This window comes from Fringilla coelebs (genome assembly GCF_963513975.1).
Source record: "Fringilla coelebs genome assembly, chromosome: 1".
Taxonomy (NCBI): domain Eukaryota; kingdom Metazoa; phylum Chordata; class Aves; order Passeriformes; family Fringillidae; genus Fringilla; species Fringilla coelebs.
Genome location: NC_140028.1, coordinates 109,812,540 through 109,832,865, shown reverse-complemented (window position 1 = coordinate 109,832,865; position 20,326 = coordinate 109,812,540). Strand labels below are relative to the sequence as shown.

Here is a 20,326-nt window from a genome sequence, read left to right as displayed (position 1 = left end):
TCCCTTTAAAATAATCAGTGTGGAATTGGAGATTTTCTACTACTTGTCATCAGAAAAATATACTAAATTGGATGCTCCGTATCTCTTTGTTACAGGTGCTTTAATCTACTTACTAGATATGTTTTGCAACTCAACTCATCCACAGGTCCGAGCCCAAACGGCAGAGCTTTTTGCTAAAATGACTGCAGATAAGCTGGTGGGTCCAAAGGTAAGAATCTTAACAGCTCATGTTGGAACTCTTTTTGATATTACCTGCATCTCGCTAAAGGTGAGCAAAAAAATCCTCTTCTATATTTGAAATACTCATGTAAGGATCAATCAGGCTTTTTCAAAATAATTTAACTTTTAATCTGTGAGCAGACTTCTAGAAGCTGTTGTATATACAGAAACTTGTATAAGCAGTTTGGTTTCCATTTGTAATGACTTTACGTAGAGACCTAGATTTCAGTGTCACTGGCTATTGCTATTTGAAATTATGGCACTATTTTATTTTGTGGTGTTGTAGTCTAGCCCTTGACAATTCTTGCATTAAAGACAATGGACATTGTGGAGTTCTCGGTTTCTGTCAGTTTGTCCTGTCGGTTAGTTTGTCATATGATAGACTAAGTGTCATTTATGTTCATCCCTTCTAGGTTAGAATCACATTAATGAAATTTTTACCTGGAGTCTTCATGGATGCTATGAGAGACAACCCTGAAGCTGCTGTTCATATCTTTGAGGGAACCCATGAAAATCCAGAATTAATTTGGAATGACAGCTCCAGAGAGAGAGTATCAACAACAGTTCGAGAAATGATGCTTGAGTATGTGGAAACCTTCTGACTCAGTTATCATTAACTGAGACACTCTCTGGCAGTAAACCAGAGTAGCTGTTGAAAAACTGTGAGACAGAGCTCTGCCTGTAAGAAGTAGAATTCTTGCAAGCCAGACTTCAGTGAAATAAACTTGTTCGGTGTTTGTGTACTGTACCAGTAAGTCAGTGGTGCAGGTGCAGTTTGTGCCCAGTCCAGGTATTTGTTCACTGCTGTAGTATTTGGAGGGATACAATGCGGGTAGAATGGAGCTTAGAAACTGGAGCTGCTTCTCAGTGATGGAGGGAGACTAAGGTGTCAAGTAGAGAAGACAACTGCTTCTTTTACTGCTCATTAAAACTTACTTTCTTTTTAAAGGCACTTTAAACTTCAGAGGGACAACCCTGACACTAACTGGAAGGTAAAAGTATACAGTTTCTGCTTTGGGTGTGTCCAGGGAGGCTGTAAGCCACATGATAATAGATGCTTGTATTGGACTCTTAACAGGCTTTTCTCTTAAAGTACTAACAGGAGTTCACTGCTGTGCTGTAAACATAACTGAAAACATAGCTGGTTTAATGTTGAATTGATGCTATTGTTACTACTTGCAGCTTGAAATGAGACACGGGTAAAACCACTGTCAGCATACTCTGAACATTTTGATAGTTCAGGTGGTTCTAAAAGTCATCAAAAGTCAGCAACAAAGGAGAATATTGAGACATCACTGGCTTGCTGGAAAAAGTCCTGTCACTACACAGCCATAGTAAACTTGCTCTTGGTAAATGTGAAGTAACTTTAGTAAGTCACTGGGTCTCAAAAAATATTCAAGTCCTTAAGCCATTCCCTCACATCAGGCCCATCAATGAGGTGTTTCAGTAGGTAGTGATTCCCAGTATCTGTGAAAAGCTAGACATGACTTCCTTCCAACAGTCCTCTAGTTCAACATTAAACCAGTTTCTAAACACATCATAATGTCTATTTTGATCCAGATGAAAACTGGAAACCTCCCTAGAGTGATGGTGAGAAACTTTTTCCTGAAGTGTTCAGGGAAGGAAAGGGCTGTTATATCATCAGCCTTGTTGCTGGTGCTTCTCTTGAACTAGGGTTTGCCACTGTTGCAGTTGTAGGTTCAGTTATTTGTATTCTTTGAAGAAAAGTTCACTGTAGTGGTACTGCCTGCACTGCACTGTTCTTTTTACTGACACTTCTTACCTCATGTTCTTTCAAGAAGAGTTTATTGGCCTTGCACAGCTCTCTTTTGGAGAATACAGTTAGTGATCCTGACCATTTAGAGAAACAGTTTTAGGTGTCTCAAATACCCTTGTCAATAACTTCTACTTTACAATTCAACAGCTGCCTGAAGACTTTGCTGTGGTATATGGTGAGGCAGAAGGTGAACTTTCTGTGGGGGGAGTCTTCCTCAGGATTTTTATTGCCCAGCCGGCCTGGGTTTTACGGAAACCAAGAGAATTTCTCATTGCACTGTTGGAAAAGTTTACTGAACTACTGGAGAAAAATAACCCCCATGTAAGATGATTTTTTTCTGATTCTGTGCTTTGAATTTGTTTAGCATTCTTAAGTTTTTCGTCTTTTAGTTTCTGATTAGCTTAGATTCTCACACTTTATTCCCATCATAAATGGGGTTTTCTCTCTGCTTTCTGACTCTCTGTAAAAGTATGTTGGTATGTTTAAGCAACTTCTGAACATGAGTCAAGGTTTTTAAAGTCCCTGAAGCCATAGAATTAGCTTCATTTAAGTCTTAGAGACTTATTTTGTGCTAGAGATGAGGCTTAAGAAATGAAGTGTCTTTTAATTATTCCATGAGTGACCAACCTTAAAAAATGGTACTTGTTCTACACCACCTAAAAATTTTCTGCTCTTGAGATTTCTGTTGTCCTTCTGCAACATTAAGTTCCTACTCTGGTATAAATTATGTGACTAAGGCTGCCACCTTTGTTAGTGTAATGAGCACAGCAAATGTGTTACTGTTTAAAAATTAATTTTTAAGCAGTGTTCAGACAGATTCTGTGTTAGACTTGCAGGATGGAAACTAACTAGCATCTTGAAACAGGCACCTTTATTGCAAAGATGTGATAGCAGTTTGTAGAGGCATGCAGAATACACGGGGCATGACGAGTGCTTCTGCACAGACTGCAGAATCCTTTAGGAATTCAGGTGGTCACCTGAACATCCATGCTATCAGTGCTTCCACCAAGCAACTTAGCCAGATACTGGATTCTCAATATGCTAGAAATAGTGCTTAGGAATTCTTGTGTGATCTGTCTTTGTGGAACTAGCGAGTGTTTGCCGCTATTGGAGCTGATAATCATGTTCTTAACTTGTTGTTTTAACAGTGTGAGAGCAAAGTGATATGAAAACATTAGGGAAAAAATCTATAATGCAAAGCAAGTGAGAAATGTTGTTATTATGATGATACATAAGGTTTTACTGAGTTACACTTCCTGTTGATTTTCAATTTTCTGCAGGGGGAAACTTTAGAAACCATTACCACAGCAACTGTGTGCCTGTTCAGTGCCCAGCCTCAGCTAGCTGATCAAGTTCCTCCTCTTGGTCATCTTCACAAGATAATCCAGGCTATGAATCACAAGAACAATGCCATTCCTAAAAGTGCCATTCGTGTCATGCACATATTGTCAGACAATGAGGTACTGAATCATTTAAGTGCTTGAGGGGAGAAAAACATAGCTGGAGTTACTTGTAATGTTTAGTAGTGTTCCTAAAAGGGCATTATTCTGTAACTGTAAGTACGGTGTAGCAAGTGAGCAGGCACCTATAGCTAGTAATGGAGAATTGTACATTAAACACTGAGAAATGTATAGTGTTAGCTGCCTATATCTGCAGTAACCATTAATCTTGGCATAAAATAGAGTCCTCAGGATGTTTTTCTCCCTACAGCTTTGTGTTAGAGCAATGGCATCGCTGGAGACCATTGGCCCTCTCATGAATGGAATGAAAAAGAGATCAGATGTAGTTGGGATAGCCTGTGAAACACTGAATCGAATGTTTCAGAAGGAACAAACTGACTTAGTAGCCCAAGTAAGTAGTACATTCTCAGACTGTAAAAATGTATATTTAAACTGTTCAACTTAAATGACACCTGGAAAGCCTCCTGGACACTTAAGTAATGTGTTTTTCTTGTTGGAAAAGTTTTTTATCTAAAATGGAGACCTGTTCAAGGATGTTACCTGAGCATTGATGCTTAATGCACAGGGTAGTGTTGTGTCCACTGAGAAAGTGTAGTGGAAAGCCATCTAATTCAACTGAGTTTACACCTAGATAGAGCAGAATCGCTGGACAGTATCTTTGCTTTCTCCTGTTTGTATTCACACAGCTCAGGAAAAACGGACTCATCTTGGCATTTGCAGTAATAACTATTGGTGCTTTTGGTTCACACTAATGCTAGTGATATAAAAATTCTGTATGCAACTTCCTGTCTGTGTTAAGACAACTCATTTGGGTATATTTGCAGGCTTTGAAAGCAGATTTGGTCCCTTATCTTCTGAAGCTGCTTGAAGGTGTTGGTCTTGAGAACCTGGAGAGCCCATCTGCAACAAAAGCTCAGATTGTTAAGACTCTGAAATCCATGTCTCGTAGCCTGCAGTATGGGGAACAGGTGAGTACTCACAAGTCCTTATCTGGGCTTTAGCACTTCGTGGGTGTGTACCAAACTCTGAACATCCCTTGTTCAATCTTCTGGCTGTCATGTGCATCATTCCACCTAAAGTGTTAGCACACTGCAACTGCAAAAAGATTATGGTTTGGAATTTCTTCACCTCTTGTGGAGAAGTTGTTGCTTCAATGCATGTGAAGACCACTAATAAAAAAGACAAACCCCAAGTGCAGAAATGTTCTATGAGCTGGTTATCTTTAACTGACAACTCTTCAGAACTTGTGCTGTACATGTAAATTTCTCTTCTGTTTTCTGAATAAATACATAAGTGCAGCAGCATTACAGATGTATATCTAAGTAAATTTGTCTCGATAACTGCTAGTTCTTAATGACTTCCTCTTACCCTTTTGTTGAAAGCTTTCTTAAGGGGAGGAAACTTGGAGTAGGTCTTTCTTCCAAGTAGTCCCTATCTTGCTCTACAGGAAAAGTCCTATTCTCCCTCAGCTGTCAGTGAGTGGCAAGGGTTGCTTCTAGGGTTGCTTTTCCTTGTCACCTTTCTGGGGAACAAAGGATAAAGTCAAGCTATTGAATAACTTCTTTTGAGCATTGTGTTCAGCTGCACAATTCACATGGAGATGTCTCCCTGGAAATGTGCACAAATTCTGTATTGCAGCCTGAACTACTGCCACATTCTTTGGTGCAATCCCTTCAGAATGGTTTGGCAATAGAAAATGGGTTTGTTTGCCTAGAACACAACAAATGGCACTTACTCACTGTGTTATCTCTAAATACTGTAGGTAAATGAAATTCTGTCCCGTTCTTCTGTTTGGAGTGCCTTCAAGGATCAGAAACACGACTTGTTCATTTCTGATACACAAACATCAGGATACCTCACAGGTTAGAAACTCTCTCCTGTTTATGTCCTGAATTATACTGAACTGTTACTTAATTGTCACACTAGACTCTGGAGTTACTGTTTATCCCCAGGATCTAGTGCCGTCATGGGTCTGAACAGTCAGTGATGTAAAAATACAGTAAGTTTTTCAAACGCTTACTAAAAGGTAAACTTCTTGCTGGTTGAGAATGTACAGTATAGACTATGCAGAGAAATACATACTTAGTAACAGAATCTGGGCACTGGCAAGACTTGCAAGTACTCTGTAGCGATAGAGCAGAGATGTAATTGAAACTGATTAATGATAATAGCTTTCCATGCTTTCTCAGGATCAGTCTACTTCAGTTCTAGAACACAAATTTGTCTGCAGTTGGAGGGATGTGTAAACTGTCTTCAGAATCACTCAGACTGTCTATATCGGTTGGCTGTGTGAATTAACACAACTTTAGGGTTAGGCAGGTAGTTGTACTGTTGGAAAAGTTGGAATACTAATAGGTTGGAGTATGAGGCTATGTTCCAGCCAGAAGCAGTGGCCTGCCAGGCTGGCCTCATGCCTGTACGTGGAGCTTGCAACATACGCTTCACTGCAGTGCTGCACCTTGGGTGGCTCCCCTGCTGGTGCCACCAAGATTGAAATGGCGCTTCAGACGCACCCCAGCCCCACTGGTAGTGAAGAGCATTTTAGCTGTGTATGCTGTGCACTGTGTGCACAATAAGGTTGGCAACTGAGGGAACTTCCTTGCGTAGTGCTGACATAACCCCAGATCAGTTATGTCACTGCAAATCAACTCCTGTTCTTCTTTCACTTGAGCAGCACTTGACAGACACAGTATCACAGTCCAAAACATCACTATCATATAAAAGGTTTTCATATGTAGCAAATAATGGCATTGTAGCAAACTGTCTGCAAACTGTCAGGAGCCATCAGCTGAACAAACGCTTGGTCTTAAAAGCTTTGCCTCACAGGTGAGGTTTGAAAGTCCTTTGTGACAAGCCAGTGTAAACGCAGCCATGTGCCACATGGAACTTTCTCATCTAACCCAATTTAGGAATCTTGGTAAAGCTTTTGAGCATAACTGAACTAATGAGGTGTAAATCAGATGGTCAGAGTTTTTCCTGCAAGATACTAGCATGTATTTTGAGCCTTTCAAGTCAGGAACTACACCTTCTAGAAGTAGTTGCTTGTATTTTGAGAGTAGGTATTGGAACACTTGATGCATTTTTTTCACACAGGACTCTGTGCTTTAGCTCTGAACCGTGATTTTCTGGTTTTGTATTGTTTAATGCCAGTTTGACAAAGAACACTGGAACTGACTCAGTTTGTACTGAATTTCCTTGGTATTTTCATAAATAGTATAAATTTAGGAAGAGGAAGAACTAGGAATAAGATTATTGGCCAAGAACTGAAACTATACCAGATGTGGTCAGACTTAAGACTGGGGGCAATACAGTTTTCCAGTTGCGTTAAGGCCTGTGCTGCTTTTAAATTGCCTAATGTTTAAGTGCTTGCCAATGTAGAATGAAGGTGCTGTACAAATGCAAAGTGTAGATGGGAACAAGCTTTATTTTTAACCTCACTTATCTTGTATTCTGCCTTATGTCTTGCTTCAAATTGCTTTGCTATTTGCACTTCCCTTGAAACTTCCCTTGCTTATTTCTCTTCCCTCAGGTGTCTCTTCTCCTTCCCTTCTAACTGGCAGCAGTCCCCTTCACCTGAGAAGTGGGCTTTAGATCTGCTGTGTCAGGCAGCTTGCTAACTTCTGTGTAGCTCTCTAAAGCAGGTAGATACCACCTCGCAGAACGCACGCTGCGCTCGCTGCATTCCGAGTAACAGATGCATGTCCTAGAGCTGTATAAATGTGTGGTCCCAAACACCGACACACAGCACTGACACCTGCACTGGCTGGTACTTGCTGGTACTACACAGGAATTCAGCTTTGGAGCTGTGTTAGGAATCCTCCCTAATGGAAAAGCTTGAGGCACAAGATAACTATGGGGAATTTTTGCACTAGGATGGGTCACAGCAGGTGTGGCACTTGGCAGGTTCCACCGATGGGCTGGCAAGGAGAGGTCCCCTCCTGCAGCCAGAGAGCTTTTTATTGCCAGAGGCACTGCTTGTTCCGCTCTCTGCCTTGCAGTAGTAGTGTGGGACTGTTCGCAGGGAGACCAACCACGCTCTGATGTTCTGGCTGAAGTGTGAGAAAGGAGGGTGGGGCAGGAAGGAATAGTAAATTTGGGAGAACTCAGTGAGGATGGCTTAAAAGGAAAGAGTACAGACCCAGCAGAACTTAGTATGTTGAATATTGGCAGTGTAGGCTGGAGGTCTGAGACCAAGTTGATCATTGTTTGGTGCAGGAACATTTTGTGAGTGATCAGTTTTCTAGTCACTACTATGATAAAAATTACTGTTAAAACACTTAATGCTGCAACCTAAGTTTTTATTACATTTGTTGAAAGTTTCAATATGACTAAATTTTTAATGCCCAGCTTTAATTCCAGGGAGGGAGGCTTTGCCTGCAGGGCAAAACTGATTGCCCCTAGCATAATCAGCATAGAAACTTAGTAATGGTGTCAGTCCTGCATCTCCAGTGTAGAATTTCTATATCCCAAGAATGCTGTCACTTTATTCCAACTGAAGGCACAAAATGCTGGCTAGACAAGCTTTAGGCAGTTCTGTTTCTTCACGGGGCAGTTCTTTGGGCTTCCTGGAACTATGCAGCTGGGAGAAACCTTTACAACACTGAAAAGATACACAACCAGCCCGGTAGTGGAATACATGCCTGAACTCACTTTAATTCCATGGCAGGGCCTTTCTTTAGCAAAGGAATGCCATCCCCGCCTTACTGCTGCGTCCATGATGGAAGGTGAAATGGGTAATGGAGGTGGTTGGGGTTCTTTTTCACTTATTTGGTATATCAGAATAAAAAAAACACTGAGCAAGCCCAAAAATGGTCCCCACAAACTATTCCACTTGGTAGACTAAGAAGTCGTAGTTTCTAGTGTTCCTAGATTTTAAAGAATCTAAAGAAAAACTCTTAAATGTTCTTGTGTAAGGTGTCTGGTTGACTCAGATGATGTATCTGAGTGTTACCAGAGGGAATAAAGCTGTTCAGTCACCAGTAGAAGGAAAACTAATCCCCAGTATTTGTTTTCCTCCTGAAAGGCCCTGGAGTTGCTGGTTACCTCACTGCAGGGACGACGTCATCCGTAATGCCCAACGTACCACCCCCGGTAGACAACGAAGTGGGAGATGTCAGCTAAGGACTGGAAATCCTTGTGGAAGAGACAAAGGCAGACTGGCCAGTGATGAGGAACAGCACTTTCCTCCAATACATTGAAGTGAACTTACTGCCTTGCCAGGTGTTTATGACAGTGTTATTCCTTTTTTCTATGACTTTTTTTTTTCTAGGAAAAGTCAGTGATTCTAACTACCACACTGTAACACAAGAAAGCACTCTGTGGATCAGCTGAAATGGGTACACAAGAATTTTTTCTTGTTGTACATAAGCACATTTTGTTCCTTTATATTTGTTTACAAGACTGTGAATCAAACTTTCCTAGTTTTTATATTTTATTAATTAGCATGACTGGAGTTGAGCTACAGTCTAGAGGAATTGGGCTAAAATAACTTTGACCTCACCGACCCCACTAAAAGGGCATCCCTTCATTTCTCAGTCTGATGTGATCACTTCCATTGAACATGACCTGAAAGGGTTTGTTCCTGCACCAGTTCACTCATGTCCTTAATCATTAACATTATCTTCTTCCTCGGATCAAACAGCATTAGACATTTGTATGTATAACTGGCTTGACCAAATTGATGAAGCTTCAGCAAAAAAACCTTAAAAAGTTGACATGTTATGTAAGAAATTAGTGTAATTGTGAAATGTTCTATACATTATCCAGTATATAAAAACTTTCTATATTGAGTGTACATTATACAGATCATTCATATGTACATAGAATTTTAAAATAAAGGGAATTAAGAGCCTTGTTAATGAGATAAAGGTGGTTTTCTTGTCTAGCTGTTCATTGTAAGCGAAAGAAATGAGGGCGGTCCAAGACCCTAACTGGAATGTGGCTAAATATGATCCTGAGCATTCTTGGTTGAAAAAACACTTTGTGCAGGTTTTGACAGCCTAGAGCAGAACTCCTGAACCACATGGAGTAGTACAGTGCAGGTGGTTTTGTATTTGAAGTGCATTTCAGCCACTGACCTGCTGACACTCAACTTCCTGGAAAACATTCTTGGCAGGAAGCAAGAGGAAATTAAGGTGGATGGAAGTGTAAACAAGAATTACTGCTTTCTCAAAAGAGGTTATAATCTTGGGTTTAAGTATCATGAGGTAAGGAACTTCATGGAATGCTTCTAGTTCTAGGTATTCTGCCACTGCACCCCCTGAGTGACCACTGCAGCTGTAGCTGGACACCCTTAGGTGAGCACTCAGCTCTGGGCTCAAGGACAGAACTGGCACAGCCTCATCCTGAATACTGAGCCAAGCTCAGTGTGTTCTCCCTAGGCTCCAACAGGAAGGAGCTTGGAGGGGGGAGTTTGTTTGTTCATGCAAACAGTAAACCCACATCTCCTTAACTTCATTGCCCTTAAGTTACCAGCCCTGTGTAAGCTGAGAAGTGATTATCCTAACTCCAGGAATCACTCCAGTGCTATCCTAACTCCAGGCTCCAGTCTTCTGTGCTGCCCTGAGCCTCACTTAAGGGAAGCTAGGGACAGGACTGAGTGTAGTCTTAGTGACAAGGAAGGCAGCTGAGAGCAGGAACTGGGGAGCAGAGGGTTGGACTGCAGCTGAGCTTTGGAAAAGAAAAAGCAAGGTACTACTTCCAGCGTTTGTCAATTTAACAAATTCAAAAGTTTAGCGTAGCTTGCAATAAATTAAATTGTGTGGGACTTCTGACTCAAAACTGCTTTGTCTGCAATAAAAGGATAAAATGCTTTGATTCAGAACAAAGAAAGCACTTTAGGCCTGTTAGAAAATAGATTTTATTTAGTATTATAAAGAAACCCATTTAAGTTATTGCATGGTATTCTGAAAATTCTTAAAAGCAAGCCCATAATTATTAAGTGTAATAAGTGACAATAGTGAGAGAATTGCTCCCAGTTAGAATCAAGGTTTTGTGTTCATTCAGTTATACCTTAGATACCATTATTACACTAAAACTTTTCCTTAGTCTTCCCTCCATTTGAGAAGGCTTTATGCTGACATTAGATTTTTGCAGTGAGCTTCTTGGACTGATCAAGGAGTTCCCACCTTGCAATTGTTGAGAGATGAACTTCATCGGGCCCGTCTGCTAGGCGCAGGGCGCGTATGGACGCGAACCTGTGGGGGGAGAGCTGACTTAGGGCTGGGCTCCTGACCTGCCACAGCAGCCACACGGGCTCACACGGGAGCTCTCAGCACGGCTTTTGCTGCTCTTTTGACACTCCTTGCTTGGAAAAGTGCTGTCACAGGGCAGATACTGCAGCAAAATCTTGGCAGGATTGAGATGGGCGGGCTGGGAATTCAGAAGTTTCGCTTCTCCCCAAGGCCATAAGAGATAACATTAAGTTTTAGAAGCACATCCTCTTTACTGCTGATAAGAACTATTTTAGGTTCAGTGCCAGCTTTTATTTTTTGTAAGGCTAATTGCACATAAAAACAATTATTTTACATTTTATAGCTTAAAGGGACACACACTATTATTTCATGCTGAGGTGAAACAGCATGTACTGGTGTTATAAATTATCATAAAAGAAATGCTTAGAATGTACAGGAAATCTCCTTTAACTCACATGAATGCCAAAGGAAAATCCTGAGAAACTCCAGCTCCACCACACACCTGGACTGCACAGTCAATCACTTTAAGCACAGCTCGAGGAACAACCACTTTGGTCATGGCTACCTGTGGTTAGAAGAACTCAAGTTATCAGTAATAGTTTCAGAAGCAAGTGAAAATATTTACCCAACACTTCTATTGAATATTGGTATCTCTCAGTACATTCCTTCCTCTTGGGGTTGGATGAGAGCTCTGCTGTTCCTGTTTCCAGTCACTCAAAACTATCTTACTGTGTTGAGACAAGCAAGCAATGCTTCAACAGATTCATCTCCACTTCCAACTGAGATCACTCCCCAGTCTTCTGACAATTAAAAGCATATCTTAAGGTTCTTTTCAACATGGATTTATACTCTACACTTTGAAACATATTGTTAAACATTATTATTTTCCTTGTCTTTTAACCAGCTGAATGCACAGGCATCCACCAAGTCCTAGCTACCCAAAAATAAAAATTACCTCTCTCCTTGCTCTTCTGTTGCCCAACATATCGATCTTGCGGGCTGTTTGTAGTGTGAGCAGACGAGCCTGTTCTATGCTAAGACGGCATTCCGCAATCCAGTGGGCAACAACTTCCTGCAGATCCCAAAGCCAACATCAGGACATCAGTTAATGCCTCTGAGCACACATGGAGCTGCCCCCCTTCCTCAGCATGTGCATGTTCAGTCAACTTACAGCCACTTATGTGCAAATTAAAGCATATCTAAGATGAGGCATGATAAAGAAAACACTTGACTAACAGAAATATTAAAGACAGAGCAATTCTTTTCCTGCCAGGAAACAAGAAAAGGGAAAACCTGTGGATTCTGGCACCTGATCAGACCCCACTGTGTGCTGGCCATTTTCCTGAAGCTCTTCCCTGCCTGCTTTTTCCTCCCTGCTTTCCTTTACTTTTTACCACCCCTCACAGCCTTCTCTCCATCTGATAAGCCCCAGTATACAGAAATAGGGGGTGAAAGGGGAGAGGAATTCCTTGTTCTGCTTGAACTGGTGGTGTGTGGTGCATGACACAGAGGGAACAGCTGCAGGGTGGTGCCTGCTGCCTCTGACTGATGATAAATTAGTAATTCCCTGGATCCAAAATGAAGTTATGATCGTGGCAGCCCTTCCCTGCTCTTCTTAGCTAATTCCCCCCTGCAGCCAACATACCACAGGAGAAACAAATGTTTCTGATGCTTGTCAGTGCGAAAACTGTTTGGAGCCTGACCCAGCCTCCACTTCTAGGGCTGTGGATTTTGCAGGACACAAAAACAAATGTGCAGCACTTGCTTCAGTGCAGTCTGGACACTCAGCTTGGCTGATGCCAGCAAAGGTGATCTGAACCTGGGTGGGGTGTTCAGTTCTCTTCAGTCCACAGCTCCTGGGGTCGTAAATGATGGCCTGGGTGAGGGCAGGCACATGGGTACTCAAGGAAGCCACCAGCCTCACCTTGTCCTTAGCCATCCTCACTGTGAAGGACCTGCATGGGCTCAGCAGCTGTCTCCAGGTGAAGCCTGTGGCTTCATCAAACATCACTGTTACTTCAGCAAGCTTCTGAGAGCCAGAGTGTGCCTCATGCACCTCTTACTCCTTCTAGGTTATGGTGGTGAAGGGAAGTTTGGAAATGATAGGACTGGAAATACTGATATGTAAAGTTGCTCCCTCTGGATCTGCACAAACGCTTTGCTACAGTCTGTGTCATGTGCTAATTCAATTTCCTCTTTCCATTGCTTTTATTTTGTTTTTTCCAATAAAGCTATCCTAGCTGTTGGGAAAGATTAAGGAACACTTGAAATATGACAGGCCAACTACCAAACTCTGATGGTTCTTATACAAAGCAGACTGTCATATTTTTATTATTTTAGCAAGCTCTTGCTCATGAAACAGTATTTCAGTCCTGAGCAAGATAAGATCCAGGATCTCCAATCTTCCCTTGATGGGGTCTGTACTTTCATAAGCAACTACAAATACTTGATCAAAAAAGCAACATTTTCAGTGAAATTTTGAGCCCCAAGTGTCTCCAGTGATTGTGAATGGAGACAGCCAGGTGACAGAATGGATACACAAAAATGGTGAATTCAGATTGTAACTACAGAAATGCAAGCTGCATGCCTGAAAAAATACCTGTCCAAATACATCAGGAAAAGCAGAGAACACACAGTGAAAAAATTCATATTCAAATCCAGCACAGGATATCTAATTCATTGCACATTGCAAGGGGAAAAAAAAAAAGATGCTGTAGATTATGGTGAAAAATGGCAGCCTTGCAATGTGGATTGTTTTTTTTCCCTTTGCCACCCAAAGATTTATGAATAGGAATTCAAGGTTAGGGCACAGCTGCTGCCATGTCCATTAGCAGAGCCACAAGGCTGTGTGTGGGCAGAACAAAGGTCAGTGTGTGGAGCGTGTGAGCTGAGCCAAGGAGGGAAGGTGCTTACATGCTGATAGAGTTTCTTGCCGAAGGTCTCGCGCTGAGCCGCGCGCTGGCACAGGATCTCCAGAGCGGCCTCGGCCGCACCCAGGGACCGCATGCAGTGATGGATCCGGCCCGGCCCCAGCCGGCCCTGGGCTATCTCAAACCCCCTGCCCTCACCTGGTTGGAAAGAAAAACAGGCTCCGTAAACTCCCTCTTGGAAGGGTCCGAGGCTCCAAGCAGAAGTGGCCCCATAGCAAAATAAAAGAAGTAGAGAAGTAATAGAAGAAATCAGCATCTACACTAAGAAAGAGAGCAGAGTTCTCCCTGCAGGGGACCACAGTGGTGGCCTGCTTTGTTATTTCTTTTTCAGTTCCGCCAAGTACCGGCCATGGAGTGCAGCAGAACATTCTTTCTAAAAGTCTGTAAAGTCTGCAAGAGCTGGTTTTGGGGGAAGAACAGCACATACAAACTTTGCTTTCTTCTACTTCAAGGCAATGATATTTGCACGACAGCCAGAGCTGCCCTGCTTCCTTCTGCTCTAAATAAGGTACATTCAACCTGCAGGAAGGCTGCTAAAGGAAGAGTGGGCTCCCTCAACTGACCAGAGCTGTTTGAAATAACTTACGGTGATTCATGACACAAACCACTGTCTGGTAAAGCTTGGTTCATTGTTGTTTGTATTAAAAATAAATCAGTGCTGAAACTCACCCAGTATTATATTTGAGACAGGTACTCGCACATCATTGAAGTGTATCTCAAAATGTCCTCCATGGATCTCATCTACAAAGTTAGAAAACACAACAAATGAAGGAAGACAAAAATACAGGCCTCCAGTTCCTAACCCTTCTTCTATATATCTATTTTACTGATTTATTTCATACACAATATTTATTAGTATAACTGCAGCTTCTGAGCCTGCTTATAAATTAATACACATTCAGCTGATAAATATGATCACCTACCCATGTAGCCAAACAATGAGAGAGGTCTTATCAGCTTCAGCCCTGGGGTGTCCATGGGAACAATAATCATACTGTGCTGCTTGTACCTGATCAAGACAAAAAGCCCAGTTACATCTGAGCCTCCCTTCTGTCTGCCCCTTCTGCTTTTTTTATTTTCCACCCTCAAATTAGGACTCGCATAAAGCCAGTCCTGAGATTTACCTGTACCACCTGCACCATCCTACCCTGTGGCTTCAACCTTTCTTGACCCACCAGTCAACAAGTGAAAACGTATTAATGGCACCTAATGCACCATGACTGAGAAACTCCTGCTGCTGTCACTTCTGTGCACACAGTTCTGAATCACCCAGTCAGTTCCTCCCCCTCTACCTTTCCGTTTTGTTCTCAAAACCAGTTTATCACAATCATCATCTTGGCTTGCCTACAGCTTAGGAAAGAGAAATCCATCCCCATGTTTACATTCCTTCAGAATATTTTAGTCACACAGAACTGGAGGTGATGCCCCAGGTCTCTGAATTCAGTCTCCAGTTCAAGTGGAGTGTCACATAATCCCCTCCATTAACTCCTCTTCAGCTTCCAAGAGCTCAACAGATTCCACTGTCTGTATAACTTCCCGGCAAACCTTCTTAGGTGCTGTGTGCAAGTTACTGATTGCTTCTTGGTGGAACCTAGCCAAACCTAAAAACTTCAGATTATTCACGGAATTTAGGCTAAAATCCATCTTAGATATAAATGTCACAATTCTTTTGCTCTACAAGCTGTGTGATGTTAATAGCACCAGACATGGAGCATTTTATTCATCACTTGTGTAAATTTTTGCAAATGCTTGCAATTCTAGTTTGGTAACGAGTTGAACGTGTTTGTGTCAAAGAAGAAGAGGTAAGGATTATATTTACACATAAAGGAATAAAATGAGTAGGTCTGATTTAATAGGTACAATGTTCTCTGCTTACACAGCTTCACCTTACCAACACCCCATGTTTCAGACTTAACTTTCTTCATCTACAGATAACTTTGTGAAAAATTTAATCAGTAACTTCAGGTCTCTGATGTGCCACTTGTACCCATTCTGATCAGGAAAGCTCTGAAAAGTTTTGTTTTTATTAGATAAGCATTATTATTTAATTCTTCCTGGCGTTAATTGTTTTATACACTACACTTAGAAAATAAATTGTAAGCCAGAGTTGTTGGTTGTTGATGCAGACTAAACAACTGATGCAGACTAAATTTTATGTGACCAAGATAAAGCTAGTGAGGCCCCCAAAATTTCCTGATCCAGTTCATCAAACAGCTGCACAAACACTGGTGCATTGCTGGTGCAATGGGGAGAGGTGGGAAGCATGCCACTGAAAGATGGTAACAGTGGAAAGGTTGGGAGGACTCAGTCAACAGCATCTGACAGCAAAACAGGAACTCAGGCTACAAGAGACAGGTGCTGAGGTTTAAAACATCCTTCTAATTTAGGAGCACATCCAACTGGTCAAGGCAACTAATGGCATTTCATTTAACAAAATTTTTGCAAGCAGCGACTCCTCCAGGGAATAAGCTTTAGGGAATTCTGAGTCTCCTAGGAATTCTTACCTGGATGCTGATGAGTTTTTGGTTTTGCCCATTACAATTGCAACTTTGCAATTCGGGTTCCCAGCACCTTAAAAAAAGTGGAAAACACAAAAATTGTTTTTAGTATAAAATCTCAATGTAGAATCAAATTAAGTGTCATAACAAGAAACCCTACTGCCTTCCTTTTGTGAGGCAGGAAATGCAATCTAGCCCTGTGCTTATATTCTGAACAGCACACCGAAACAAAATACACATTAGTACTTAACATGTAAAAGGGAGCTGACTTGTGGGAAGCCAAACATCCAAACCCTCCAGGTCCATCACCTATTCCTATGAAAAGGGAACAAGAAGGTACTTGAAATGGAATCTGATTACTGGAATCTGATTCAGTCTCCATTACAGCTGAGCAAATAAGTGTGCTACAACAGCACATCAATCAAGGTGACATGCTGCCATTTCAAAAGTAAAACTTTTAAAAAAACTTCTTCAACCTAAAATGACTGGAGGGTCTGTGTGGGAATGAAACACCAACCACATTATAACCAAATTATGCAGATAAGGCTATCAAAGGGTAACCATGATAACTTTGCTACTACTTCAGCATAATTTTCTGGAATGCAGAATTTCTCCCCCTTTACAGAAAAGATTTTAGATTGCACTTTGAAGAAAGATCTGAGTGAAAATTGTTACCTGAAAATAGCCAGCTAGCATTTCAAGCCATTGATAACATTACCTGAGATGTTTCTTATTATGGACATATTTATTAAGCCTCTGTAGCATAAAGACAGCACTTTAATGTACTGAAGAAGATTCTACCATTGATGAAAACAACATTTCTATGATCCTTAATCCTCCCCATCTTTTTCTTTAAAGGTTTCTTAGTACCAAAGCATGCTCTCATTCCTTTCAAAGCCTCCCACAAACAATACAGCTAGGCAAAATACCCAGTGGGTGTAGCAATCAGTAATTTTTTTGTGCAGATGACAATCTTTGTAGAGATTCAATTCAAGGCTTGATCTGTAGCAGCTTGGCTTTGTTCTGAAGTTAGAAGCAAAGACAACTTTATGACTTCTCTGGCAGCTGTTCTCACAAGGCTTGGGAGACCCTGGTCTGGACAATACAACCACCTGGCTTTGAGCTGAGCCACTTCCTCCTACAAACAGCCACTGTGATGGCCAGGAAGTGGGAGAGATTTATTTAATTGTGATAAACACTGCCTGTTTGGAGGGCCAGACTACCAGATGTTTACTTTCCTCTTCTGCAGTATGGTATTCAGCCATTGTTTCCAGAGAGGGCTTACAGAGTGGCCCACGAGCGGCACTGCTAAAAATCCCAGTGAAAAGCTTTGGGCAGGGGCATAAATCAACTTGGTAAAAAAAAATTACCAAACTGGATCCCAAACACTTGGCTCATTTGGGCAACTGCAACAAGCAGCTGATCAGCCCCAAATGACCCAAGATATGCTTTGCAGGGCACTACCCTGCACAGGGAAATGTCACCCCTGCACAAGGGGTATTTGACTCTTCTCCTTTTCCACGGAAGGTAAAGAATTGCACAAATGCAATTTTCTAAAACAGACCTACGTTCAAGTGAGGTTTACAACAAAAGATGTTTTGACCTTCTGGAAACTCCTGAAAAGCTGTTTTGTAACTAATCCTCAAGTCACATCCCTGCTTCAAAACAAAGGGCAAATTTAACCATGTTGTATGAAAAAAAAATACCCCAAAAACTCATAAAAGCTCTGAAGAAGCTTTCATGTTGAACTCAGTGAGAAGTTCACTAAGAGCTGGACATCTGGTTAGATATTCTAAATCATTTGTACACATTTCTGGAAGGCAAATGAATACTCTCCCATCTCCTATTTAAGCACAGCAAAGGACGGCAGATTCCTGGCCCTTCCACTCCTTAAGAGTCTAAAATCCTGGAAAACTAAAATAAATTTTATGTCACTTCGACCCAGAAAAGACTGAAAAAAGTTATGGTCTAATGCAAGACTCTGAAAAACTCCAGTGCTTTGGATGGAATGCAAACAGCCTGGATGGAATAAACATCTCTTTTGTAAATGACATTTTCACATCACTTACAGAATTCAAAGATGTTGCTGGAGGATGGAGAGGAAGCGTCAGAGAAGCCTGTTATTTTCGTAGGAGTTAGAAGTAGTTGTGCAAGAAAATTCACAATTGAAGAAACACTGGATGTTTCAGAAGGTCAGTTTTAACCATATTTCTATATGGATGAGCTTTCAATAAAATTTTCAATGTATTTGACTGCACAAACCAAAACTTTTAGACCACAATGCTGCTACCCTGGCAAAGATCTTTGGTTTAACCAACTTCTTACACTTTTGAACTCTTCATGGTACTCACTCACATAGGGAGGCAAAGATAGTATTTTAAAATGTGCTTAGAGTCACATTTTAAAATACATTTTAAATCACAATCATTTTAAATCACAATCCCATTAGAAGCCTAATCTTTGCTATCAGTAGTATAACATGCTTAAGTTCAGTGATCTTCACACAATCAACTTATACAGGTTCTTTCTCGTGGAGAGACTACTAAACGTGGGAACCTTTAAGTACCACCTGTACTTGAGAAATCTGCCATAAAGTCTGCTTTCAGAAGCCAGCAGCATTTTAGTTCTTACGATTATTTATTTTTCAGTGTTCAGTCTTCAATTTCCTATCTAAGATGACTAAGGCCAGATGAACTACTGCCTGAATGCTGAATACCTATGATTTTTGCCACATTGGCTGCTGCAGCCCTCAGCTCAGCAGGTTACTTCTCTCTGCTAAAGGTCAGGGGTCTGTGGTGGCTCACAGACCTGACAGCTTCCTCTTCTTCCAGAGTTCTGGACTCTCCTACAAGAAGAAACTGGTCTTGTAGGACCAACACCCTTAGAATGTTGGTCTTTCAAGGATGTGGATGGCAGCATGGTACTGATTGTTGGAATGTGGGAGTCTCCTGATGGAGAAAAGGGACACACACAGGCACATCCCACCAAGAATTGCCTGAAGCAATTTCTATCCACTAGCATGTTGTATTCAGCAGTTTTATCTCCTCCAGATAATAGTACAGGCAGCTGGTTCATATGGAGGGCAAAGCCTACAGCTGTAGCAACCAGGCAATGCTGGGGCTGTGCAGCTGCAAGGGCTTTGCAGTCCTGCCACTGAATGTGGCTGCTGGTCACCCCCAGCTGGAGCTCACGGGCTCCGGTGGCACCAGTGACAGCAGCTGCTCAGCTTAGGAATGTGTTTTTCCTTCCTTCATGCCACTTTCACACAGCCACAAGTGGTTTTACTTAAGTAAGATCTATTTTGTATTCACTCTTACTTACTAATTTTTGTTATTTTTGACCCTACTGCAATTCACACATGACAATATTATTTCTTTACTCTGACTGAAAGGATCTGTCCTCTCTGCACCCCTGAAAGGTTACAAGGAGCTGAGGAACTGCAATAAGCAAGGCAGGATTCACATGAGCTGCCTTCCTACAGCCTTCCCACAGAATCTCTTGGGCACTTCTGCAGGCAACACACAATTCCCTGGGAGCATTCTCAGCTCTATCCTGATTATTCAGTCTTTTTGGAGACCCTACTGAGACAAAGCCTATGCAGAACTGAAAGGCCATGACATGACCTGTGAGGAGATGGCTTGGAAGGAGCCCAAGCATCTTATCTGCCACTGTGAAGAGCACCACTGAAGTACTGAGAACTCAAGGTGAAAGCATTGCAGAAATATGCACAAATATTATGGCACTCCTCCTGTAGAATGTAATTCCTCTCCTAGCCCATTTTACTTTGTCATTGTGAAACAAAATATAGCATGTGGAAAACATCTGCCCATTACATTCTTACCTGCCCATTTTTAAAGAATCTTTTCTTTCACATATTTCAAAATAATTGAAGCCCAGACAGAAGGCTAATCCAGTCATGGCAGGGGCACTAGAGGGCCAAAAACCCCCAAAATCTGACCTCTGGTCTGCTCAATATCTCTCTGTTGCTGGGCTTCAATATTGCATTTACTGAAGCTCATTAGGTTGTTACCTGATCCAGGATAATTCAAACAGGTCACTAATTTGATTATGAGATTGACTGGCAACATTCAAGCCCCTGAGAACCCTCCTCCAGGATGCAGAAATATCTGCTTGTACTCTGGTTGACAATTTGTCACTTGCCTTCACATATTTTCCTTACCATCTCTCTGGTTTCACACACTGAAAGAACCCCTTTCCCCACCTCACGAAAAGCAACTCAAGATACAAT

The 20,326-nt window shown here is 41.6% G+C and overlaps 2 protein-coding genes across 3 annotated transcripts in view; one reads left to right on the top strand and one right to left on the bottom strand.

The window, feature by feature from the left end:
- Positions 1-9,297, top strand: part of DNAJC13 (DnaJ heat shock protein family (Hsp40) member C13) — a 56,936-nt gene extending 47,639 nt beyond the window's left edge. For both annotated transcript variants that reach the window (XM_084207052.1, XM_084207051.1), the window contains exons 49-57: positions 96-208; positions 633-802; positions 1,169-1,211; positions 2,144-2,317; positions 3,277-3,456; positions 3,707-3,847; positions 4,281-4,424; positions 5,219-5,318; positions 8,480-9,297. In XM_084207052.1, coding sequence (XP_084063178.1) covers positions 96-208; positions 633-802; positions 1,169-1,211; positions 2,144-2,317; positions 3,277-3,456; positions 3,707-3,847; positions 4,281-4,424; positions 5,219-5,318; positions 8,480-8,577 — 1,163 coding nt within the window. In that variant the 3' untranslated portion in view covers positions 8,578-9,297. The remainder of the gene's footprint in view (positions 1-95; positions 209-632; positions 803-1,168; positions 1,212-2,143; positions 2,318-3,276; positions 3,457-3,706; positions 3,848-4,280; positions 4,425-5,218; positions 5,319-8,479) is intronic.
- A 1,000-nt stretch (positions 9,298-10,297) lies between these two features.
- The window catches only part of ACAD11 (acyl-CoA dehydrogenase family member 11), a 29,057-nt gene continuing 19,028 nt past the window's right edge, over positions 10,298-20,326 (bottom strand). The window contains exons 14-20 of the mRNA XM_084212837.1: positions 16,084-16,150; positions 14,503-14,588; positions 14,249-14,320; positions 13,563-13,717; positions 11,605-11,721; positions 11,105-11,214; positions 10,298-10,652 (exon numbers count right to left, since the gene is read on the bottom strand). Of these exons, the coding sequence (XP_084068963.1) occupies positions 10,538-10,652; positions 11,105-11,214; positions 11,605-11,721; positions 13,563-13,717; positions 14,249-14,320; positions 14,503-14,588; positions 16,084-16,150 (722 nt within the window). The 3' untranslated portion in view covers positions 10,298-10,537. The remainder of the gene's footprint in view (positions 10,653-11,104; positions 11,215-11,604; positions 11,722-13,562; positions 13,718-14,248; positions 14,321-14,502; positions 14,589-16,083; positions 16,151-20,326) is intronic.